Below are 19908 nucleotides of genomic sequence, written 5' to 3'. Positions count from 1 at the left end.
CATTCAGAATTTCTTTAAAGTCTACCAAAGCCACCACAAATGTACATTAATATTGGTGATTTCTATGGCTGACTTCAAGGTCACATTTCCTCAATTTAAAAACAAATCAGGTGAGGCTTTGCTAAAGCTCTGCCAGCTTGCACTCTTAAATTGCTCTGGAGAAGGAAATCAGACTCCCTCCGTCAATAACATCACCATTAATTACGCAGATCCTGCTACTAGTGCACAGGTTGGCAATTTTCCCAAGAATGCACAAATACGAACAGTCCTACTTTCTTGCTTTTACTGGATACTCAGAGTTTAATGGATTTAACATCTTGTTTTGGCCAAGAGCAGGAGATAAAATGAATAAGAGATTTTCTTTTTATGCAATTATTTTCTCTTACCATAACCACTTAAACAGCAGATTAGCAATAAGGGGGAAAAGCTGTATATTAGTCTATTGAAAGATATCTTTATATGAATATCTAGAGCATAAGGGAAAACTTACTTTACATCTTTGATAATATGAACTAACCCCCTGCCGTTCCCAGCTAAGAACTGAACCAAGTTCATAATCCAAAGGTGTTGCAATTATTCCCAAGGCCAAAAACAGTTAGTTGTCTGTCATCTGAGGGCCATAAAACTGAGGAAACTAACATCTGTTAGTGTTGGATATAAAAGGAGCATAGCTATTCTTTAGAATTAATTTAATATAGAAAAACGAAGCTAAATTTCAACCTGAGTGAAATGAATTGTAAATATTTTTGCCCGTTAAATTGCAGAGCTTAGAATAATTAACAATAATAAGTGATGTTATGAGCCTCAAGTAATATAAAAATCTCAGCAGTTTGGCAGGAATTGGCCCTGTAGGCAAACTTGTTTATCCTCAGGTAAATAGTGTGCTTGACTCATGATAATCTATAGGGATTGAACCTTGGCTTCAGTCCACAGTGATTTTTATTTCCAGCTTCGTCTGATGGCAGAGAGAGAATGTGAATGTTCTGATGTGCAGGAAAGCAGAGTCAGAGCTTGTAGCCTGGTTTCATGTTCGTTTATCACTTTTAGACAGATTACATCTATTGTGATTGATTTTTCTTGTGGGAAGAAAAATGATTTTGCTTGAAATATTTTTGATGACTTTGAACTGAACTCCCTTTTTCAGCGGAGGAAAAGAAAAATTCTTCTAGAATTGGCTCTTGCATTTCAGTTGAACCATGCATGAATTTCATCAGAGACAGACAAACAGACACACACACACACACACACACACAGAGAGAGAGAAAGAAAGAGAGAGAATGCTCTGAAAAGCCACAGAGCATTTACTCTTTTCAGGGGAATACTATCAGTATTGTCCCCCTACTCAACACAGGAAAGATGACTTTCAAAATGAGATAAAGCGGCGGAAACGTTTCTGGGCTTTTCTTATGAAGGCAATATTATAAGCACGCAGGAAATTGAAAAATTAGAAAAATCAGAGAGCTAAATGGATGGAAAAGAGTGAAGGCAAGATTCTTTTTATAGGAAATTCTTGCCAGTTATTTTGGAGAACATATTGGTGTTTGGAGTGAGATGACTCATTTCATACTAAGATTTTGGGTAAAGCAGCTCTTTTCCTGGCCAACTCATATCTGACTCATTTACCACTAGTGAATAAGGGATAAAATGCTCCTGGCTAAGAACCATTGTAAGTATTTTTTGTTCATTTTTCTTGGATGGGGGAGGGGATGAAAACACAGTGCAGATAGTAATTTCGTTTCTATAACTACATTGATGGGCCTTGAAGCATAAGTTACTAGGAAAAGGCTGATATGTGGGAATTCATTTGGGGATAGTTAATTTTCAATTATAACACATAATTGTCCAGGGGCAAAAGACTTGATCAAAAAAAAGATTGATGGGTCAGCAAAAAAAAACAAACAAAATACAAAAAATCCTGAAGGGATCCAAGTTATATAGTCAAAGAAAATTAAATATATAGGCCTGGTCACATATAGCGTACTACTTAGAAGCAAGACGTTTTCTTCTTGTTTGCTAGGAATGTGTACCTTTGAACAATTGTAGTTTGCATTTGTTGAATATCTGTTTCAAAATGCTTCTACTTTGGAAAGGTCAGTGCAGTGCTCAGGTTTACTCTTGGATACCAGTTCAGGCTCTGCTGAAGATCAAGAAAAGATTTGGAAAGGCAATCAAGACTTCAGGATGATCAACTATTAGGTTTTTAGGAGCACATTTGCACTCTACAATGCATGACTTTGTGACTTTGTGATTTTTTTTTTTTAACTAACACAAAAACCAAATTAACTTGAAAGTTAGATTTGCAGTTGTCATTTTGACCTGTAAATCGTGTTACTTTTTTTTTTTTTTTTAACAAAATCCAGTATAGTTGTCTCTTTAATCATTTAACTTTCAACTTTTGGCAACCTTTCTGAACATGATGGTTTCAAGTCATCAATACTACAGAAACATGAGAAAACATATTATTTGAAGTCTGACCACTTTGGTTTTTGAGTAACTATCTAGTTTATGAATATAAAAGTGTAATAATCAGCTAAATCCAAGTATCATCTACCTGAGCTTTGAATGGCTTATCAGTAGTTCCAAGGACATCACAAACCCCATATTCCTGAATCTTAAGATTTATATAGAAATATAGACCATTATTAAATATACATTCATATCTAATGTACTTAGAGACATGATTTTCCTCAAATAGCCCATCCAATAGGATGGTGTCTCCAAAGGCTTCTAGAAGCTAAATGTTGCACAAATTATTCAATCCTCTTATATTATTCTATGATACCATTATGTTGAGCACTTGTTTAGGTAACTAAGAACTTATTCAGACAATTTAGATAACTAAGTATGTGTGTTAGGCAGTTCTTGCATTGCTATTATATAAATAGCTGAGAATGGGTAATTTATAAAGGAAAGAGGTTTAATTAGCTCACAGTTCCACAGGCCTTTCAGGAAGCAAGTTCCTGGCAACTGCTTGGCTTCTCAAGAGGCCTCAGGAAGCTTAAAATCATGGAGGAAGGTGATTGGGGAGTGGGTACGTCACATGGCAAAAGCAGAAGCCAACAAGAGAGAGAGTGGAGGGGAAAATGCCACACACTTTTAAACAGCCAGATCCCATGTGAGCTCAGAGCAAGAGCTGACTTATCACCATGGACATGGTGCAAGCCATTCATGAGGGATCTGCCTCCATGATTCAAACACCTCTCATGAGGTCCCACCTCCAACACTGGGGATTATATTTCAACATGAGATTTGGGCAGGAACATTTATCCAAACTATATTAGCAGGCAAACATTTCAATGTAAATTTTGTTTTTAATTTTCATCCAGTGTCAACAAAGCCTTAGCCAAAAATTGAGGTGAGATTTGGAAGCTCCTGGTAAAAGGAACAATCTGCCCCCTCTTCACATATCTTTCCTCCTCTTCCCAGAGCCATCATTTTATCTCTATTTTCCCAACATGTCTAACATGTGGTCTTGAGGTGCGTGTAAAGTCTGACTTAGAACATTAGGGATGTTGTAATCCTCCAATGCCCAATTATGTATTTTCAGGTTCAGTTCTGTATTATTTGTAAAACAGTGTTTACTTTGAAAAAAGAAACAAAATTGAATAGAAATATATATAAACTAAGATGCATAGTTTAGCTTCCCATCTCATCTTTGTCTTTACTCCTTCAGTCCTGTCCTCTCACCACTACAGAGGAAGAATAGAGCTTGCCTCTAGAGTCTCCACACTTCACAGTTGTTTGCTCAAGGGCAAGTTACTTAATCTCTCTGGGCTTAATTTTCCTCATCTTTAAAATGAGAGAAAAATTTCATAGAGTTGTGAGAATCAAATGAAACAACACATCACAAGAACTTAAAACAATACCTGGAATGTAGTAAATACTTGATAAAGGTTGACTTTCAGTATTTTTCTATCATTTTTCTTCTTCCTCAACTTGTTACAGTTTTCTTCTTCTTCTTTTTCTTTCTTTCTTTCTTTCTTTCTTTTTTTTTTTTTTTTTTTTTTTTGTTTTTTTTGGTTTTTTTTGTTTTTTTTTGTGATGGAGTCTCACTCTGTCACCCAGGCTAGAGTGCAATGGCATGATCTCGGCTCACTGCAATTTCCACCACCCAGGTTCAGGCGATTCTCTTGCCTCAGCCTCCTGAGTAACTGGGACTACAGGCACGTGCCACCATGCCCAGCTAATTTTTTGTATTTTTAGTAGAGACGGAGTTTCACCAAGTTAGCTAGGATGGTCTAAATCTCCTGACCTCATGATCCGCCCGCTTCTGCCTCCCAAAGTGCTGGGATTACAGGCATAAGCCACCATGCCTGGCCTGTTTCTTCTTTTAATATATTGGCCATGATTCAGTAATCTATAATATAAGAATATAGAGCCTATACTTGGGCATCTATACCTTTAGCTGTTCATAGGTTAAATCAATCAGGACTATCCTCCAACCAGCAGAATGACGAAGAAGAACATGTGAAAATATCAAGTTTATTCACTCTTTCAACACTTTCTGATTATTTCTAGGTGCCAGATAAAGTGTTAGGTGCCAGGACCACAAAGCTGCCTTGTACTCCTCAAAACGTTCACATACTTTTTTACAGCAGCAGTAGAATACTGCAAATTTAATGGCTTAAAACAATACAAACTTTCTGTGGGTCGGAAGTCTAACCCTGGTCTCACTGAGCTAAAAGCAATGTCTTGGCAAGGCTGCCTTCATTTCTGGAGGCTGTGGGGGGAAATTGGTTTCCTTGCCTTTTCCATCTTCTGGAGGTTGCCTTAATTCCTTGGCTCATGACCCCTTCCTCCATCTTTAAAGCCAGCAACTTCACATCTATCCGACCTTTCTTCAGTCATCACATCTCTCTCTGACTTCAGGTGAGAAAGGGTTTCTGCTATTAAGGGCTCATATGATTAGATTAGACACATCAGGATAATTTAGGTTTAATTTCTCCACCTTGTCACCCTTGACTTTAATCACAACTGCAAAATCACTTTTGCCATGTAAGGTAACATATTCACACGTTCCAAGGATTAGGACATGGACACCTTTGGGGACTATTACTCTTCCTACCACAGAAACAAACATGAACAATCAACTATAATAAATGACAAGTCTTTGATAAGACTGAAATAGGGTCCTGCAAAATGAAAAAACAAAGCAAAACAAGACAAAACACCTTATAGGTCAAGGACTAGGGAGCAAATCACAGAACCAGGGAGAAGTGAATCAGGGTGGAAGAACATGTAGATTTCACATAGTAAAGAGGGCAAAAGGCATTCAAGATGTCTTTACTTTGACAAGACAATTTAAGAAGCCCTTACTTTACAAGACAATAACTTGAGCACAATATATATATTTTTAATTTTTACTGCTGACACTCAGTCCAAAGTATCTTCATCTCTCATCCAAACTTTTACAGTACTTTCCTTACTGGTTTTCATATCCAGTTTTACCTTCTTTCTAATCCATTTTATACACCTCAGTGAAAAACAAAACAAAACAACTGGAAAGCATATCTGGTCATGCCTCTGCTTGAGACCCTTCAATACTTTTCCATTTCCATTAACATAAAGATCATCATCTTCAATAGACACCATAAGGTCTGTATGAGTAGACCCATATCTATAATTCCTGCCTTATTTCTAACATTCTTCCTCTTTCTTTTCTGATGTGGTTTCCAACAACGACCTTAATTAATTTTTAATGGAAGTATATCTTACATATAATAATATCCACACATTCTAAGATTTTTACCAATGCCACACTCATATAAACACCACCCAGAACAAGTTCAAGAACATTTTTATTACCTCCAAAAGTTTGCTTCTGCCACTTCCAGTCGGTGCCACTCCCTCCAGAGGTAACTACCGTTTTACTTTTAACACCGTCAATTATGTTTGCCTGCTCTTGAATTTCATTTAAATGGAATCATGCATGTGTACTGTATTTTTTAATACGACTTATTTCACCTCATTAAGCATGTTTTTGAGATCTATTCACGCCATTTACAATCAGAAGTTCATTCATTTTTATTATTGTACATTACTCCAGTGTATTAATATACCCTAATTTGTTTATCCATATACCTGTTGGATGGATGTTTGGCTTGCTTACACTTTGAGGGTTATTATGAATAAAGCTGATCAATTAGTTATTATTGTGGTTTAAAAACACATGTAAAACTTACCATCTTAACCATGTTAAGTGTTCGGTACAGCAGTGTTTATATGTGTATTGTTGTGCAACAGGTTTCTGGAACTTGCAAAATGGAAACCTTGTAACCATTGACCAACTCCCTTCTCTTCCCCCCTCAGCCTTTCAGGCCCTATCAACCATCATTCTGCTTTCTGTTTCAGAGTTTGACTACTTTAGATACTTCATATAATTGGAACTATGCAATTTTTGTCTTTTTCTACTGACTTACTTCACTTAGTGTAATATCTTTAAGGTTTCTCCATGTGGTAGCATATGAAAACATTTCCTTCTTTTTTAAGGCTGAATAATATTCCATTGCATGTATATGCCACATTTTCTTTATCCACTCATCCATTGATGGACTCTTGGATTGCTTCCACCTCTTGGCTATTGTGAATGAATGCTGCTGTGAACATGGATGTGCAAATAACTCTTTAAGATCCTATTTTGAGTTTTTTTGGATGATATATACCCAGAAGTGATATTTCTGGATCATATGGAACTTTTATCTTGAGGAATTGAAATCTCTATGACATTTTCGTACAAGTTTTCTTTTTGTGGTCACAGCACACAGTTTTTTTGGATAGATAGCTAAGATAGCTAAAAGTAGAATTTCTGGGTTGCAGGGAAGTCATATGTTTTACTGCAAAAGAAACTTCCAAACTGTTTTCCAAAGTGGCTGTACCATTTTTCATTCCCACTAGCAATGAATGACAGTTCCAATTGCATCATAGCCTCACCTACACTTGATAAAATCAGTCTGTATAATTTTAGCCTTTTATTGTGGGTGTGGAATGATATTTCATTGTGGCTTCAGTTTTCCTCCAAAAAGCCATTCTCATGTCCACATCAGGGCTTCCTTGGCACATCCCTTCTCTTGTGTTTGGAATGTTTATCCTGTCCTCTACCTTCTTCCACAAACCCTTTATTGGCTTTCCCATTCTTTTCATCATATCCTGTAGATTTCCAATCAAATATTACTTCTTCTTCTTGAAAAATGTTCACTGACCACTAACCCCCAAATTAGATCAGGTCCTCCACACATTCTCATGTCTCCCTTACACTTCTGCATTATTCCATGTGACATAATTGAAAATTGGATACATTTGTGTGCTTATTTGATTATTTTATGTTTTCTCCTGTCAACTCCTTAAGAATAGAATCTGTGTCCCTTTGGCTTAGCATTATTTTTTTAATAGCAGTATATTACCTGACACAAATTAGATACTCAGGATCCATTTCGTTAGTAACAGATGAGCAAAACTTCAGAGAGTATATGAGTACAAACTTTGGGAAAGGACTCTCAGGGCAGTTGGGGTGCCACAGAGTTGAATAAGCTAGCTTAGTAGGAAGGGATCATGGCGCAAAATTTAATGGAAGGGAATTAAAATATTACCATTGGAATTTGAGTTATATCCTGTTTTCAGTATTAAGCTTTCACAGAGAGAGAGCGACAACTTAGGTCTATACATTGAACAGAGAGTGTCACGGAGGAGGGGCCAGCATACTACTGAAGGGACAGCCAAGAAATCCTTATGGTAATTGTGGTAAAGAAGCCAATTAATCATGGTAGAGGAAATGGAGAGGAAGAAAACCTAGTGTAGATAAATTGCTGAGAAATAGTGAGTAGTTGGCAATTCATGAAATATCAATGAAAGGGGAGAGAAAGAAGTTCAAATTAATAGTCTGGATGATAATGCCATTAGCTGAGAGAGAAAAAAGGAAGAAGTTGGTTGAAGGTGACTATATATTGTAGAATTAAGAGGCGAACATGGAGAAAAGGAAGTAATAAGGCAAACTAGGGTTGAGTAATGGTACTAATAGAAAATCTATGTTAATTCCCCGCAAAAACTTGCTGCCAGTTGTATTGTTATGGAAAGTGTGAGTGTGTGTATGTGTATAAATATGTTTGCTTTTGTTTGGCTTTTATTTCTGCACAGCCTTGTGATATGAGGGAATATATTTCCAATCACACATTTAGGTGTGGAATTGTTACATAGGAAGTTTGTACTGAGAATAGTTCTGGATATTTATTCTTTTGTTGAAAATTCTTATTTCGCTTTTGATTGAAATTATTATACTTCTAAAGAGCATTGAAATCATCCCAACATATGTATATAAACATTTCAAAAACTATCTATGGGATGTCTAGTATGTATACAAAATGGTGTAACATTGGAGAGGAAAGATCAAAAATAAAAGTGAATGGGGAAATGAAAGAACATAAAATATAATTCATACAACGCGAACTAATATATGAATTAGTTATGTATAACATTAGTTTGTGAATGCTGGAAAGATAAGTCATCAGGCCAGGCACGGTGGCTCACGCCTGTAATCCCAGCACTTTGGGAGGCCGAGGCGAGCAGATCAGGAGGTCAGGAGGTAGACGCCATCCTGGCTAACACGGTGAAACCCCGTCTCTACTAAAAATATAAAAAATTAGCCGGGCGCGGTGGCGGGCACCTGTAGTCCCAGCTACTCGGGAGGCTGGGGCAGGAGAATGGCCTGAACCTGGGAGGCGGAGCTTGCAGTGAGCCGAGATCCGGCCACTGCACTCCAGCCTGGGTGACAGTGCGAGACTCCATCTCAAAAAAAAAAAAAGTCATCAGTGAGATAAACAGAGTTACTTATGACACATACTTATGAAAGTCATTTGATTCTCTCTCTTTTACTTTGGCTTTTGTGACTTACTGAAAGTCAAATCTTTGTCCAAACTGATTAGTTATCAAATAAATGCAAATTTGAATAACAACAAGGTATTGTTTTACATACATTAGATGGTAAACATTCAATTAGAATATAAGGTCAATGTAGAATGTGAGTTCTATGTGAGCAGGGATGTTTGTCTATTTCGTTCATTGCTATGTTCCTAGTGCCTAGAACAGAACCAGGGCACACAGTACACACTCACTAACTTTTTCTAGAATCAATGAAAAATATTAGTAAACTAAGTATTGCTAGCATGGGTGGAGATGTGGGGATTTAGAGCCTCACTGCTTTGGGAAGATAAACTATGGTAGCCATGCTGTATACTAATTTAGTACCATTTTATATGCATAAAATATGTGACCTGCTAATTTTGCTCTTGGGATTGTATACCAAAGACATTCTCAGCGGAAGTCTTTAGAGTACGTGTACTAGGAAGTTCACTACAGCTTTATTTATGGTGAATAGAGAGTTGGAGTCAAGCCCAGTGTCCATTATTGGAAGAATGAATAGTTAAAATGTGGTGGATGCACCATATGGGGATGCCACGTAGAAGTTACCAGCTTCAAACTAGATAAACATAAAGTGCATGACAGATCTAATAAATACAGTACTGAGTGAGAAAACTATGCACAAGTGTATAAAGATAAAATTTACATAAAGTAAAAATATATACCCCCAAAACAATAATACACAGCTGTAAAGAACACCTGTAAACAAAATAATGTCACAGGCATTGTATTGCTTGCCTTTCAGGAGGAAGAGGAGTAGAAGTAAGAAATAAGAATTAAATTAAATCAGCAAAATGTGAAAATGTCTTATTAAATAACCGCATTAACATAAATTAACAAATGCTATTTTTAAAACCACAAGAAATAAGATTTAAGAGAGAATACAAGAATTTAATTTAACACTACATCTTATCTCAAGTGAAATTACTTCCTTTTTGTTTTTTACTTTTGTAAATTATCTTATGACTGTTGAACTGAATTGATCCTTCTTTAGGATATGAAATCTTTGATTTTCATTGATAGAAAACTATCAATGTTCACTGTGATGTTGTCCTACTGGAGAGAAGCTTACATCTTTCAATTAGTTAAACCATTATACTAAAATTTATCTTTGCTGGGTCGATTTTATAGTTATCTCTGAACTTACTGTCTTCACCTCCCTGCATGTCTTTCCTTCCCCCAGTTGGTGTCTTTGTCAATCAAGGTGAACTAGGCACGTATCTAGGGATAACTGAAGTGGGAGGCCTCCAGATTTTCAGAGCACTGCTTCTCATTCCTCCAAACACAGGCATTAAAGGGTCATCACTCACCAGGTTACTTTCTAAATGTTCCATAAAGAAATCATCTTTTTAAAAAATGCAGACATATAAAATAGTGACCTAGGGACAGGGATTATATGAAGATAATGCCACCTCTACTGAGAGCTAGGGATATGAGAAGGGAGATACTATAAATTGTCCCAATGGCAGATATAAATAATCCAGTTATTTTACAATTGTTTCACACTTCACAATTTATAAATCACGTTTTCTTACTTTAACTCATTCAATTCTCATAACCCTGAGGGCAGGTAAGGGATTATTATTTCTATTTTAAATATAAAATTGACAATCTAGAGACATTGACTCACTCAGAGTCAAATTTCTAAAGTAAAACATCTGGGACTTGAACCCAGAATATCTACCTTGAAATCCAGGATATTTTCCAACTTGCTATGCTACTAACACTTCTATGCTGTAAGACACGGGGGAGAATTGAGGCTGGACATGATGGCTTACCCCTGTAATCCCAGAATTTTGGAAGGCTAAAGCAGGAGGATCTCTTGAAGCCAGGAGTTCAAAACCAGCTTGGGCAACATAGCAAGACCCCATCTATAATTTTTTTTTTTTTAATTAGCCAGGCATGGTGGCATATGCCTGTAGTCTCAGCTATTCAGGATACTGAGGCAGGAGAATGGCTTGAGCCCAGAAGGTTGAGGCTGCAGTTAGCTGCGATTGTGCCACTGCACTCCAGCCTGGGCAACAGAGTGAGGCCCTGTCTCAAAAATAAATAAATAAATAAAATGAAAGAGAGAGAATTGGTTAGTTATGTATATGTGTAGATGGTTCAATAGAAGATGGGCAGCTATAAGTGGTTAATTCCAAAAAATGAGGTCAATATAAAATGATTTCAAAGAGAGGAAAAGGCAGAGAAGCATCTGATAGAAAGCTTACTATTGTATCTGCAAGTTGCCCTGTTTCAACCAAAGAGGCTTAATTTTTGGCAGTGAGTGGGTTGCAGTGTAGACAGCCTACTCACATCCTTTAAGCCTAGGTTGGACATGTGGAGAATTCACAGATCCTCCACCACAGGGACATGTGTATTCCTTACATCTGTGACCTCTGAGACATTTCCCACACATGACTGTCTCTGGAATTCCAGCCACACTGAATCCTGGATTTGGGGAAAAAGCTTATCCTGCTGCAGCTTGGGTTAGAAATTGGAAAAATCGGTCTCCATTAGAATATCCAGTTTGAGTTCTATAATTGTATTATTCACATATTCTCAGATGTAAATAAGGCTATATATTTATGTATGAATTAGTTTCAACACTTAAATGTTTTCCTTAATTTAAAAGCTTTCTCCTTCGAATGCTGATCATTTTTGATAGAAAAGACTTTTCTGAAGTATGACTCATTTATCTTATGTACCACCTCTAAACACTCTCTCACAACATCCTTATCCCAGACACTCTAGGACAGGCTGTAACTTCTTAAGAAGCAACTTTTTAAATATTCCACGCAGACCCTTTTAGAATTTTCTTTTCTGGTAACAATAAATAATGAAGACTTAATGATTATCATTCTTTATTTTTAAAAGGATGCTTTAAAAATTTTTAATTGCCATCCTATGGATAAAATCTTTCTTTTAATGTTTCGGATTTGTTATAAAAATGCTAAGCTACTACTTTGTTTGTCAACAGCTTTATTTAGAGATGCATTGAAATCTTGGCTTTTTTTCTTATAAATCTGTAAAATAACATGGCCAAATATTTCATTTGTTTGCATAAACAGCTATGGTTTAAACATAGCATTTTTTCCTAATGTGAAAGTAATTCATTATAGAATCCTGGCAAGTAGGTAAACATTGTGAAGAAGAAAATGAAAACCACCGCCTATTATTCCGCTACCTAGAGAGAAGCATCATCCAAATATTGTTTCCTTCTGGTAGCAAAGGCATAACTGTGCATTTGTGTGGCAACACGATTTTATGCATGTTAGACAGCAAAGGGACAAGTCTAAATTATTAAGTAATGTCTCAAAGTGTTTATTATTTACAGGTCAATTTTACCTCCTTTATTTTTTAACATTTGCTAATTCTGTAAGGAACGCCATTTTTTTTTCATGGTTTACACCTGAAACCACAGCTTCACAAAAGTGTATTTAAATCAGCAGTTGCAAAATTAACAAATCACAGAGCTCAGACGCAAACTCAATTCACCCGGCATCTCATATCCCAGTAATCTTCCCACGACAATCCAACTACCTCATGTATTTGGATTCCTGCTACAATTTATTCTATTGACTAAATTAAAAGTCATTCTAAAAGTTTGCCTTAAAACACCCTCAAAGTGTTACTAAATTAAGGTTAAATCTCAAGTATAAATTTTCAAGCAATTAGTTTTGGTTTTGCCTGCGCAGAACACCCCGCAGATGATGCCGAATAAAAACTATTTACACACTACCATAGTGCATTTCTTGTAAAAATATTGGGTCTGTAGCAACGATTTGTTAATCAAATTCAGAATTTGATTTGAAATGCCTCCGGCAGGCAGCCAATCCAGTTATGAAAGAACAGAAGCAAAAACCAGAGCCCTAGTGAGTCTCCTCCAGAAGCTAGCTGGGTCCTTTGCTCTCATTATCAAACTGGTTCCATAGGAAATCACAGCAATTGCTCCTAAAATAAAATATCATAGTTAATTTTTCAATAAATTATTGAACTGTAGTAGACACAAAACATATACATTTTGGAATCTAGAGTTATAAAATATTCTGACATGTTTTAATATAAACAGGAACATTTCCAATGATTGCTTGGATCCAAAATGTTTTTCCCCTTGACATTTGTTTATACTTCCTAGGAAAGAAATTCTATTTATGGATAACTGAATAACACAAATAAACATTAGAGAGAGCTGAAAAATCAGCTTTGATTATGCATGAAAATCTACAATGTCATTGTGTACTCTTATGCCGTATTCTGATTGCCTGTTTATTTTTACAGAACTGCTGGTGAGCCTATGGAAGAGGAGCCAGCCTTGTGAAGTGCCAAGTCCCCCTCTGATATTTCCTGTGTGTGACATCATTGTGTATCCCCCCACCCCAGCACCCTCAGACATGTCTTGTCTGCTGCCTGGGTGGCACAGATTCAATGGAACATAAACACTGGGCACAAAATTCTGAACAGCAGCTTCACTTGTTCTTTGGATGGACTTGAAAGGGCATTAAAGATTCCTTAAACGTAACCGCTGTGATTCTAGAGTTACAGTAAACCACGATTGGAAGAAACTGCTTCCAGCATGCTTTTAATATGCTGGATGACCCACTCCTAGACACCCAGTTTGAACTAGAAACATTCAGTACAGCACTAGATGTTGTTAATTTCAGAAGCTATGACAGCCAGTGAAATTTTGGGCAAAACCTGAGGGGTATTCATTCCTGACATTCTGATCAGCTTTTTTTGGGTAATTTTTTTTTTTCAAACAGTCTTAACTTGTTTACAGGATTTGCTTTTACTATGAATGGATAGTAATTCCACCCAGAATGTAATGTTTCTTGTTTGTTTGTTTTGTTTTGTTAGGGTTTTTTTTTTCCCCTAAACTTTAACACACAGTTCAACTCTTCCTAGTAAAAGTTCAAGATGGAGGCACTAGCATGAGGCTTTTTTCAGTGGAATAAACCACACTGTATCTCAAAGTCCAAATGCCAAAGGAACCTCACACACTGTTTGTAATGGTGCAATATTTTATATCACTTTTTTTTTTAATGTCCATAATATCTTTGTGTTCTCACACACAGGCGATTTGCAATTTTGCAACTGTGTTGGAGAATGAAGTCGCCCCACCTCCCAGCCCCGCATACATCCCTTGTTCTTATGACAGTAGGTCTGAGCAAATGTTCCACCAAGCATTTTCAGTGCCTTTGAAAAGCACGTAACCTTTCAAAGGTAGTCTTAATTTGTTGCAAATCTATCAAGGACTTATTCACTCACCTTTATTTTTCTGCCCTCTGTCAATTTCTTTCTTCTTACCTTTCATCATTCGTTTCTACCTTTAGAAAAACTGAAGATTACCCATAATCTCCCCTATTACTTGAGGGCCTTGACTATTTAGATTATTTTGTTTATTTTCCAGGTTAACACAGTTGTTTTGTCTGATTGCATTTTATTAACTGTGAAGCTGTTCACACGAATATCACTTAAGCAACATTGCTCAATTTTCTATGTGTTTGAAATGTGTTAACAAAGGCACTGCTTATTTGTAGTCACCTTGAATTGACTTAACCTAGAAGTTGTGCCTTCATGTGAAAAAACAAAACAAAAACAAAAAACAGCCTTTAAACAAGTTGCCTTAGTGTCAAAGGTTAAAAATAAAGGACATTTATTTCTGAGATTAAAAGTAACTTACTAAATATAAGTAGGTTATCCTCCTACCTCCTAAAATTCTATTTCAACATATAACTCAAACACCTAAAGATATTGAGGTAGAATATCTCACAGTATTTAATATCTGACAATGCTTTTGAAAAAGTTGATGTTTCTTTTTATATATTTTTCTAACTCAAAGGATATATTAAAGCCATAAGTGAAGATTGTCATGCTTTTATTCAGAAATCTGAAAGAAACCTTAATTAAAACAAGGTTTTAGGGAAGGCCATGATATGAAAGATATGGAACAATGTGGTTTTAGTTAGAGAGGACTCTAACCTGTAAATCAAAGATGAAAGATTTCACTCAAGTAGAATTATATAACTCCCTTTGTTATACAGTCAGACCATGTTTTTCATGCATTTGGTTTTTTTTAGGATTACCATTTTAATTTTAAAGACTTTTATTACATATACAAAAATGGCTCAATACTTGGTTTAACATCTTAGAAATTTGAGACACCCTTTGAAATAGGAAATCTGAAATGGAATGTAACTTAGTATTAGGTAAAAATTGCTTTCATTGCATACGGGCAAATTCAATCTAGATTCATAGTAGTAATCAATTTTTTATAAATTTTATTTTCATGATATTTTCAGAGAAATTCATAACAATCATATTTGCTAGCTTATGTTATTTTGCAGTGATTGCTTGAGGATATTTACTTAAAAAAATAGGAGAGCCAAAGGCTTAACAAAAGACTCTCCCCCATTTTAAAAAGGAAACTCATGTTTTAATTAGAAAAATAATCGTTTAGTTTTAAAATCAACTTCATAATTATAAATTTCTGTCATTACTTTTTAGTCCTCCCAGATATTTTTTAGATGTTGAATAGGAAAATAAAACAGTGTAATGCAAATATACTAATTTACTGAAGTTTCCTACAACAGTTTAGCCACGTGTTTATGCCAAGCCATTAATCTGATATAGCCAAATCACTAGGACATCTCCATGGTTATTTAGATTTAAAACTTGACACATTAATGAGTTAATCACACATTCTCCCATGTGACACCATACCCAATAGGTTGCACTTAGAATCTTTCAGATACCTGGAGAAGCAAATGAACTATGGAGAGGATTATTCACAGCTGAATGTAGCTGTAAGAACAGAATGCCAGTGCTTTGTGATTATACCGTTACAAGATGGAGCATAGCCCTGAGGGACAGAATAGAGGCTTTCAGAAAATATCAACACTTCTTTTGAAATAGACCAGCACTTTTTGAAAGGGTAGTTTCACTTGATATAGTTTTTCTTCACTTACAGGTTTAAATTTTATTGCTCACAGTTGTTCTGAATGAGAGGCTAGCAGAGTATTATCAATTTTGCATCTCTTTGTGATCCTTACTTTGAAGAAAATCACATAGGCTCTCTCACAGTCTCATGATATCTCATATAGGTGAATAAAAATGATTTTTCATAAATCTAGTAAATAATACTAAGAGTTTAATAAACTGTCAAACATAGGTATAAAAAGAAGTCTTAAATATTAATTTTTCCCAATTGTATAATTTGGGGCTGGATATTAAACTAAAAAACACAGTTCATTTTATTAAACAGTAACCAAAATGGACTCAAAACCAGAGGCTATGTTACCATTGCTTCGTAAATGGAAAGAACATTTTGAGATGAACTATCTTTAAATATTTTAACAAGTTCATAATATCAATAGTGGGGCTGGAAGTCAGCTTTGGAGAAAATAGAGATATTTGTGAAAAAATGACTACAAATCACATTTCCGTTATCAATCCTGGGGATGGAAATCTTGCCTTCAGTTTTTACTCCAGTTCTACACGACACTCTCACTAACCTCTCACTGACAACATGATGGCCTTGAAAGCAGGGCATCTCCTCCCACAAAGGCTTCAGAAATTACAGGACTGGTCTCTCTTAATAGTTCAGTCCTGCTTTATTTCCAAAGGTCATTTATAAAGCCTTGTGGATTTACTGGGTTTCTTTACAGACTCCATATGGAAGTAAAATAGAATGATCATTTGGAAAATCTCCTGGGAAAAAATTCCTCTTCAACCAGCATTTTAAAACTTTTGAGACAGAGTTTTGCTCTTGGTGCCCAGGCTGCAGTGTAATGGTGCAATCTCGGCTCACTGCCACCTCCACCTCCCGGGTTCAAGCAATTCTCCTGCCTCAGCCTCCCGAGTAGCTGGGATTACAGGCATGCGCACCATACCTGGCTAATTTTTGTATTTTTAGTAGAGACGGGGTTTCTCCATGTTGGTCAGGTTGGTCTCAAACTCCCGACCTCAGGTGATCCACCCGCCTCAGGCTCCCAAAGTGCTGAAATTACAGGCGTGAGCCACTGCACCTGGCCAAACTTATTGTCTTAACGCCAGCATTTATGTTTAGAATAATTAATTTGAATATTTCTTAGTATTTCTCTGTTGAATGTTTATTCTCAACTTATCTCAATGAAAGAAATATTAAAAGTCTTATAGCCCCAAAAGAAACAAGCCAAACTTTACCGTCTTAAAAGTGATTCACTCTGAACTTGAAATGACTCTGTCAGTGTCTGACATTGTCATTTCTAGTGGCATGTATCTTAACATTCTTTTCCTGCTTCAGGAATGAATTCACTTGTCCTGCTGAGAAAATAAGGGGAAAACAAGATAGAGGTAGAAAACCACACACCTGTTCAACTATTTTCATAAAGATGGCGTTTTTCACTTTCAAAGAAATGAAAACCAGATGGCCTATGCTAAGAAGTGAAGGCATTTAGTTGTCTTCAAAACTGATCAACATGGTCGTGATCATCATCAGATTTCTTGTGTTCCCAAAGGCCACTATTATAGTACAGTCTCCAGCAGTATTTTGTACAATGTGCTGCCTTTGGAATGAAATATTATAATGTATCTTGTCACCTTCATCAACACCACCATTAAATATGTAAGTTCCTATGTGTGGCTTCTTTTTCTGGGCATATTTGCATCAAAAATCATAGCCCTTGCCTCCTTGCTTGCTTTTACTCCATTAAATGCTTTATGAAGCAGAGCATGATTGTCAAGTGGCCAGAGGATGATATTTGTAAGTGAACAAGGTATATTCACACATGCTATACTCATACTACATAACTTAATTCTCCAAATCAACTGCAGTCCATTTTATCTATGATATTCCTAGCTTCGTATAATGCTTTTGTAAAATACATTAAATACAATTGAGTCAGTTATTACTATGCTGGAAATAACTAGGTCAGACAATTAAACCTAAGACTTCTGATCTGGGGCTGTTTGGACTTGATCCAATGATAAGGTAATGAGGTTGTTGCAATTTCTCAAACCATCTTAATTCTCAAACTGAAACATTTAGCAAATACATGGTGAATCTGGTGTAAACTTACAATATTTCTAACAAATAATGTTCTTTCAACTCTTCTCTACTTTTTCTGCCTAACAGTCTATACCAAATTGCCCATATCTAAGCAATCAAAAGTTTCTGAAATCTCTACATTATATTTCCTTAGTAGAAATGACCTTGACAACTTATTTTCTGAGATACCACTAGGCCTACTGTCTTTCATGCCATTTTATATAAACACTTTGATAGACACTCTGTCTGTCTTTTGTTTTTCATCTTTTTTCAAGAGCCACTTGACTTTTTCGAATATTCTTAAAAGATAGATTTAGTTATTGTATTTTGGTCTACAATTTTGGACTTGGCAGTTTGTTTTATTAAGCAGAATTATTCTTTTTGTTTCAAACATAGTTTGCCATCATTCTTGCTACTCCCTAATCATGTTGTGCTAGTTACTGTGTAGAGAAACTTGTACTTATATTACCTTGTCCTTTGGAAGATGTCTTTGAGTCAAACCCACAAGCATGAACTCTCACCTGAAGGAAAACTGGCAAAGGAGAAACTGTAAATCAATATGTTTTGAAAGGAAGAGATTTCCAGACTTTAAAAAAAAAAATTGGAATCCTTTTATTTTTTTGTTTAGGCCTTAGGCACAATAGAAGCAAATGTTGCAATGTCAAATATAATAGGGAGAGTTCAATGTTTCCTGGGACATTGTGGCCATGTCTTGAATCCCCTTCTTGGAGCTGGCATTTTATGACAATTCATAGAGATCTTGCAGCAATATTGGGCTATTGGTTTTATTAACTTAAAATTCAACAGAAATGGAGTCATTTTTAAAAAAACAAAGAATTAAGAATTGCAAAATCTGAAGTGGAATGGCACTTCCTTGGGTATGTAAGGGTTGTTTTTGGATAAAACTCCCCATTTGTTCTTCCTACACTTTAATAGTCTCAAATTCTTTCTGGGGAAGCAACGTCAGTGTCTACCTCCACAATAACTATGATATAGGAAATTGCCCTTTCAGTGGTTTCTAGGTATAACAAACAAGCCGTTAAAAATGAGTGACCATTTTGTAGGTTACAGCCTTAGCAGTCTGTGTCATTTGAAAGCAAATGTCCTGATATTTTTAAATAAGGTAGGCAGGGCAGGCAGGAAACCAATATTTATTACTTTTGTGATTAAACACTCTAGACCAGGCTTGTTGATGTGTATGCCAATAATCTAGAATTTTTGGCTTAGTGTAAAATAAAAATGTCTTTTCTATTGTGGTCTGATATCTGTTTCTGTAATAAGATCAGTTTGTTGTCCTCTGTGCACCAGTGGTTTTGCCCTTAATTTTTTTTGGCTAGCATCACCAAGATCTGTCATCCAGAGCTGCTGAGAAAAATACATGTTGCCAAACTTTTCTTAAAATTGTGCTGCCAGTGGTATTTTCCCAGATGTGAAAAATAATAATCTAATAAAGGATTAATACCTAATAACAATACCATTGTTGAACATGCTCATGGAATGTCCACCTTCTTCTGATTCCTTTTTTGTATTTGAAAATGCAATGGTGTGTTCCAAATTATCGTTGATGTTGTTAATGTCATGACTCTCCTTTGAAGAGAATAAAAGATTCCCCTTTGTTTTGTGTTTTCTACTGAATTAGATTTTCCTCTAGTCCTATGTGAATAAAAGCTATTTGAAATAAAAGTGTTCTTATTTTTCTATGTCCTTGGTGCCTACCATTAGACTCTGGATAGCAAATATTTGACGAATATTTGTTGGATAAACAAAATATTATGAATCATGAATTACCATAAAATGTACAATTCCATTTTCAAAAAAAAAGGTTTACTTGTGACTAAATCTCCCTTACAGTAATGTGAAAATTCACAAAAGAAGAAGTAAATTAAAACAGAGTTGCTATTTGATTGTAGTTTGATGGTTAGAATAAAGAACAATAATAACTACCACTGATAAAGTACCTGCCATGTGCCTGTCACTCTACTGAACAC

At 35.8% G+C, this 19908-nt stretch overlaps 1 protein-coding gene across 4 annotated transcripts in view; it reads left to right on the top strand.

Moving 5' to 3' along the window:
* Positions 1-19603, top strand: part of HDAC9 (histone deacetylase 9) — a 910741-nt gene extending 891138 nt beyond the window's left edge. For all 4 annotated transcript variants that reach the window (XM_025379211.1, XM_025379208.1, XM_025379210.1 and 1 more), the window contains exon 26: positions 13174-19603. In XM_025379211.1, the coding sequence (XP_025234996.1) occupies positions 13174-13213 (40 nt within the window). In that variant the 3' untranslated portion in view covers positions 13214-19603. The remainder of the gene's footprint in view (positions 1-13173) is intronic.
* Positions 19604-19908: the final 305 nt, after the last annotated feature.

The sequence above is a fragment of the Theropithecus gelada genome, chromosome 3 (assembly GCF_003255815.1).
Source record: "Theropithecus gelada isolate Dixy chromosome 3, Tgel_1.0, whole genome shotgun sequence".
Lineage (NCBI taxonomy): Eukaryota > Metazoa > Chordata > Mammalia > Primates > Cercopithecidae > Theropithecus > Theropithecus gelada.
The sequence above is the reverse complement of the archived record's forward strand: the minus strand, read 5'-3'. Positions and strand labels throughout refer to the sequence as shown.